This window comes from Apium graveolens, chromosome 1, assembly GCF_009905375.1.
Source record: "Apium graveolens cultivar Ventura chromosome 1, ASM990537v1, whole genome shotgun sequence".
Lineage (NCBI taxonomy): Eukaryota > Viridiplantae > Streptophyta > Magnoliopsida > Apiales > Apiaceae > Apium > Apium graveolens.
The window spans coordinates 113,969,935-113,977,234 of NC_133647.1; the positions used below are offsets into that span (position 1 = coordinate 113,969,935).

The 7,300-nt window shown below is 34.8% G+C and overlaps 1 protein-coding gene across 1 annotated transcript; it reads right to left on the reverse strand.

The window, feature by feature from the left end:
• Positions 1–1,858: 1,858 nt before the first annotated feature.
• LOC141702208 (uncharacterized) lies at positions 1,859–3,658 on the reverse strand. Its single transcript, XM_074505919.1, has one exon. It carries the CDS (start codon positions 3,656–3,658, stop codon positions 1,859–1,861), a length of 1,800 nt encoding a protein of 599 aa, XP_074362020.1.
• Between the last annotated feature and the right edge of the window lie 3,642 nt (positions 3,659–7,300).

Here is a 7,300-nt window from a genome sequence, read left to right on the forward strand (position 1 = left end):
AAATCTTTAGACAAAAAGCAAACCAAATGCTTTAAGAACATTGTCAAATAAATGCTTCCAACAAGTTGTCAAACCAGATGTACAAAAAACTTCTCAACCTAACTGAAAGGTACAAATTACATATAACAATTCTTGGATAAAAATCAAACCAAATCCTTCAAGAACAATGCCAAAACAAATCTTACAATAAACTGTCCAACCAAATTTGATTTAGTACAAATTATAAGCAAAGGGGATAACATAGGCACTTATAGGCAACATCTGATCAGTTGATATAATTATGGAAGTTGAATCATCTCTTCTTCCTCCCGCATGTAACTTCTATTTTCTTCCTCGACTTCATCAACAGTTGGGAACATGGTGACATCTACCTCATTTTCAAGTTCAATTTCTACGGATCCCTCATTTTCATCGTCACTTTGATCATCGAACTTGTTTGGTAATTTTAATACAACTGACCAGAATTTTTCAAGAGGGTCGTCAATGTAACAAACTTGCTTGACATGTTTACCTAACACAAAAGGGTCGTTCAGAAAACCTAACTTGTGTAAATTAACAACTGTGTATCCTAAATCATCTATCTTAACCCCTTTGTTCATATCTACCCAATTGCACCGAAAGATAGGGACTCGAAAATGGTTATAGTCCAACTCCCAAATACTTGTGATTACTCCATAAAATGTATGTGAAATATGCTCAATGTTCTTATCCTTATCCTGCACGAGCATTGTATCAGCATGAACACAAACACCGCTGCATTGAACTTGTCGCGTATCATCACGATCTTTTGTGCTGTAGGTAACACCATTGACTTTGTAGCCACTGAATGTAGGGACATACTTGTTAGGCCCTTCTACAAGCCACATTACCTCCTTAGATACCATACTTTTCACATCAAGCAATTCTGACGAAATCTGTCCAAAAAATAAAATACTAAAGCAATTAGACATTTACTTGATTTCTTTAAATTAGAAAAAAATTATTGTCTAGCTATTACCTTCTTTTGAAACCAATTAGGGAATGTTTCATTTTGCTTGTTCTTAATCCATTCTTCATCATTTTCATGTAATGGATATCTTGCCACCAAGAAGGCCATATGTTCACTGTGAGTAAATCAATTTCAGCTTTTGTTGAAAAAAATCATAAAATCATGGAACAAAAAACAGATGTATTTATTACTGAAAAATCAGAAATATAAATAAAGAAACTTACTTGAAATATGGGGTCAATTCATTACTGTTTTGAAGAAGACACAGATGTGCTTGGTGCAAATCCTTGATGCTCGGCTTTATCATTGTTGCACCAGATAAGGGTCTGTATTTCTCCTTGTTCTTATCCCTTCCCGGTAACCCAACTGTTGGTTCTTCAAAATTAACTAAACACTCAACCGCCTCTTCTGCAATATAGGCCTCAGCGATGCAACCTTCCGGATGAGCCCTGTTTCGAACATATCCCTTGAACGTCTTCATATATCTCTCGAAAGGATACATCCAATGTAGGAAGATAGGACCACAAAGCTCAACTTCTCTTACAAGATGAACTGAGAGATGGATCATTACATCAAACAAGGAAGGGGGGAAGTGCTTTTCTAGCTGGCATAAGGTCTCCACCAATTGAGACTGCATTTTTTCTAATTTATCGACCTCAATGACTTTACTACAAATTGCCTTGAAAAAAAGGCAAAACCTGATAATAGTGCACCTGACTTGTTTTTGAAGTACTGACCGAAGTGCGATGGGGAGCAAGTGATGCAACATTGTGTGACAGTCGTGAGATTTCATTCCAACAAGTCGCAGAGTGTCCATTGATACTATACCCTTAAGGTTCGAACAAAAACCATCAGGTAACTTCATGCCAATCAAGGACGAGCAGACAATCTTTTTTCTTTATGCAATAAGTTCCAAGATGCCATCAGTAACTTCTCTTTTTTTCCAGAATTTTTTGGTCTCAGCTCCATTCTTATTCCCATTTCAGCCATATCAATACGAACAGATTCTCTATCTTTTGTCTTCCCGGGAATATTTAGCAATGTACCGGTTAAAGCCTCGCATATATTTTTTTCTATATGCATCACATCGAGGGTATGGCGAACTGGCAAAAACTTCCAGTACTCAAGCTGAAAAAATATAGACATCTTTTTCCAAATTGGTCGAGGTTCCCCTTTTTTCCACCGAGGTTGGTTTTGTGTCTTACCATAAACATGGTCCGCTAGTGGTAGTACCCTTTCTAACACCTCCTCTCCAGTTAAAGGAATAGGTTCTGATAACTTCTCCATGGTGTAATCAAAGGCTGATTTTTGCCTTCGATATGGATGATTTCTGGGCAGCCATCTACGATGTCTCATAACCACCGTCTTTTTGTAAGTAGCCAACCTGGTAGCTTTTGTTTTATCAACACAAACTACACAAGCATTATATCCTTTAATGATGTTACCCGACAAGTTTCCTAAGGCTGGATAATCACTAATTGTCCACAATAAAATTCCTCTTAGTATGAAAGACTCTTTCTTAAATGCATCATAAACTTGTTTCCCATGCCACAATTTCTGCAAATCTTCTATAAGTGGTTGAAGGTATACATCAATATCATTTCCAGGCTGATTTGGTCCGGATATCAATAGACTTAGCATAATGTACTTTCTCTTCATACAAAGCCAAGGTGGGAGGTTGTAAATTGAAAGCAACACAGGCCATGTTGAGTGATCACTTCCTGGTCCATGGAAAGGATTAAATCCATCGGAGGATAAAGCTAACCGAAGGTTCCTAGCCTCTGCAGCAAACTCAGGCCACCTTTGATCGACATCCTTCCATGTCTTTGAGTCAGCCGGATGTCTAATTTTACCATCATTTTGTCGCTCGGTTTTATGCCAAGTCATGTCCTTCGCAATCTGAGCTGTATTGAACAAATTTCTCAATCTTGGTATCAATGGAAAGTACCATAGAACCTTAGCAGGGATCCCTTCCAATTCTTCTCCTTTCTTGTTTAACTTCCATCTAGATGCCCCACATATTCGGCAAATCGTCTCATCTTCGTCCCTCTCACCGCGGTATAAGAGACAATCATTCGGACACACATGTATTTTTTCATAATCCATGCCTAAAGTACATAAAGTTTTCTTGGCTTCACCAAAAGATGAAGGCATACTGTTGCCTTCCGGAAGCATTGATGCAAGCAAAAGAAGGACATCGGAAAAGCATTTATCAGAAATACCATGTTTTGCTTTTAAATTATACAACTTGACTAAAGCTCTCATTTTTGTAAAACTCTCGCATCCAGGATAAAGTGGTTCATTTTCACCTTGAACATGATTCATAAAATCAGAAGAATCTAACGAAATATCCTCATCATCGACAATATCCTGCCCCATTCTCATGTTTATAGGATCAACGGATGATTCCTGTTCAGAAACTACATGACTCTGTACATAATTTGACTCTCCATGCCATATCCAACACGTATAGGTTTGATCAATACCATATTGATAAAGATGATCCTTAACAGTCTGACCATTCCAAGATTTACTATGAGCGCATCTTAAGCATGGACAACTAATTTTATTTTGTTTAAACCCATTCAGAAATGCAAAATTTAACAATTCATCCACTCCAAGTTTAAATTCTTGTGTTCTTCTATCTGCTTTCAACCAAGATCTATCCATTTTTACTCAACCAAGTTTAAACCCATTCTTTTGCTCAAATTCCACAAACATATATATTCCATAAAACTCGATATGGACCCTTATTAAAATTCTCCAAATAGATATGAACCCTAATTTCAAGTTCTCCAAATCGATATAAACACCAAATCCCCAAATTGATATGAATTCAGCAGAAACTTACCTGAGTTCAGCAAAGTGAAGTTCCCCTGGATTACTTCAGACATCAAAGAACTGAGACAAATATATGATTAAGAAATGGTGTATGAAGGAGACAGTAAAAGAGGCATAATAAAACATAGATACTTCAGACAGACAATGATCACGTATAATAATGCTAGTCAAACTACTTTATTGCTAGTCAAAATTATTTACACTTTTCCCCTCTTTCACCAGTGTTCCCACTTATATTTTTTTGAAAAAAATAGAAATTTTCTTAAAGTAAAAGAATTTCGTTTCTTGGTTTATTTAAAACTCAGGACAATCGTTTCAACAATATTGCATTGTAAAAAAATGTAAACACAATGGTTTGTAGCATAGTTTATTTAAAATCTTGGACAACGGTTTCAACAATTTATCATTGTAGTAACACCTACAAACAAGTGTTTTTTCAATAAACCATTGTCGTATTATATCAACTTTTTCGACAAACACAAGGACTATAAATGATTTTGTAGGCTTCGAAGACATGCAACAAGAGGAACAATTGACATGTTAAAACTTACATTATTAAATATATATTTAAATATCACTAATTGTTTATGAAATAAATTACAAGTGTCTTCTTTTAATTTGTTACATTGTAATCATATACTATATGTGCATCCAGTGGTTACTTTCGAACTATATAGTCGATAACTCTATATAAAAAATTCGGGATTTGTTAAGTTTTTAAATAGACACTATATCCGTTACAAAAGTGAAATGAGTCATTTTAATGTCGACAAATTTGAATATTTCGCCTTTAATTTTTGTTAATTTTTGTTTGATCTAGGGTTATAGGGTTTAGGGTTTAGGGTTTAGGGTTTGGTGGAATAATTTTTTCTTACATAAGACAACGGTTTTTGCAATTTCCCATTGTAAGAACTTGTAAATTATTGTGTCGTCCTTATCATGTCGTGTATTCAAAATCCAAACACAAATACTAAATTATCGTGGTGTGTTAAAAATTGTCGGGTGTAGCTTATATAAACAACTTTTTAGATACACTTAATTTATACATGACTTCGTTTACTTACTAATTCATTGCCTTTTTCTAATTTTTGGAAAATTACCTTCGGGCATGATACTCAAGATTCCTGGTATGTTATGAAATATTCCCTAAATTTTGCCAACATGCCAGGAGAATATTTCATAACATACCAGGATTCTTGAGTATCATGCCCGAAAGTAATTTTCCAAAAATTAGAAAAAGGCAATGAATTAGTAAGTAAACGAGGTCATGTATAAATTAAGTATATCTAAAAAGCTGTTTATATAAGCTACACCCGACAATTTTTAACTCAACACGATAATTTAGTATTTGAGTTTGGATTTTGAGTACACGACATGATAAGGACGACACAATAAGGTACACGACACGAGATACACAACTGAGAAAATTCAAAATTATGAATTAATTAATATCGAAATTATTTAGAAAAAAAATCAAAATGTTACTTCAAAATTTTCCCAATCGTAGATTAAGGATAGATTTAATAGTAACCGTTGTTTAAAAAATATTTAATATTCTCTTCTTTTCAATTAATTTCTAAAAATTATGAATAATTCACTCATCAATCAATTAAAATACACCGTTGGTTTGGTAAAATACTAACTATCCAAGCCGTTGGTTTATTCCCCAAAATTATTTCACTTCCCCCTCTTTTCATTTTCATTCCCCCCTTTTGTTCCCCCCTTTGTGATTTCTCTTTTCTTACCCGATAACACTTCATTCCCCTCCTATTTCTCTTCCATTTTCTTTTCTCAATTTCTAATCGAAGCAAATCTAAGAAAGGTACTTGCATGTTTTAATCTGTTCAGTTCTTGCTTGTTGTTGCATGTTACTTGATTAAGCTTGTTATGTTCAGTTCTTGTTTGCTCTTGCTTGTTCTTTATTGGTTATGTTCAATTCTTGCTTGTTCTTGATTTGTAATGTTTTTACTTGTTTGTTTTGATTCTTATGCTCTTCTGTTGTGATTCTTTTATATTTTGGTTCGATTCTTGTGAAACCCTCGTATGTTATGTAGTTCTTGTTGGATTTTTATAAAACTCTCATATGACTTGTTTCTTTGGTATTTTTTTAATTGTTGTTACTTGCTACTGATTTAAATGGTTCACTTTGATGATGTCTTGGTTAGTTATTAGATTTTGTTTCTCATAAAACCCACATTATTAGAGATTTTTTGCTGGTTAGATTTTGTTTCTCATAAAACCCATATAATTTCTTAGCTTGGCAAATCCTTCCTTATAATGGTTTGTGGTACACAGATTATGGCTCCTCCAAAGAAGAAGACACAAGCTTCTCATAAAAAAGCAAAGTCTTCTCCAAACAGAACAGCGATGAGAGTTGTGAAGGCTATAAGGAAAACACAATCATTAAACAAAGTTAACCCCTCTTGTTCTTCTCCTATATCTGTCAAGAAGAATCCGATATCTGAAAATTTAAAGAAGAAGTTGTCAAAGAAGAAAAAACAAGTGGATTCTAAGAAAAAGCAAGTGGATTCTAAGAAAAATCCAGAAATACCGGAAGGACTAAAACTATTGAAACGTGGTTGTGTCACGATGCACAGAATTCTGAGACGGAAGATAATGAATCAAAAGCTTACTGTGACCTTCAATGCAAAAGGGGAGCCGTATGGTGATGAAGCTGGAGAGATGCAGTCGTACATTGGAGTTTTGGCAAGGACCAAAGTCCCCATTTGGCATGATAGTTGGAAGCAAGTTCCTGAGCAGACAAAGAATAAAATTTGGGACTGTGTGCAGGTATAGTAAATTGTCTACACACACATGCCTATCTTTCTCTTTGATATTGGTTTTTTTCTTTTCTTTCTATAGATTTTGTTCATTCGTTAACTTGCATATTTGAATTTTTTTGTTTCTTATGTACGTAGATGGCCTTTATTGTACCTCCGACAGCAAGGAAACTGGTATGGGAATCCGCTTGTCAAAAGTGGAGAGAGTTCAAATCCCGGCTCACGACAGAGTACATCCTTCCACACCGGAATCAACCAGAAAAGCTCACTTTTCCTCCGGTTGACTACACGTTCATAGAAAAGTCGCACTGGGAGATGTTTGTTGCTGATCGTCTCGGAGATGATTTTAAGGTAAACTTTTTATTATTTTTATTTATTTATCAATTTCAATAATTGGATAGGTATTTAGCGTGATGTTTTAACCTTGTTGGTGCTTTTTTCTACAGAAAATTCATGAAGAACAGGTGAAAAGAAGCCGGATGAATGAGTATCATCATCTAATGTCTCGAAAAGGTTATGCCAACCTAGAAATGGAATGGGTTAGTGATGACAGCCTAAATCTACTTAGTCTTTTTATATACTTTGTGTGGTCAATATGAATTTGTATCTTTGAATCATTAATAAAATATGTCGTACATGCAGTTGAAAAAACATCCAAAAGAACCGATAGATCGATCGGATGCCTGGGTCC

Excerpts from the sequence above, each read along its gene's own strand:
- LOC141702208 (XM_074505919.1), bottom strand. The coding sequence starts at position 3,658 with ATGGATAGATCTTGGTTGAAAGCAGATAGAAGAACACAAGAATTTAAA.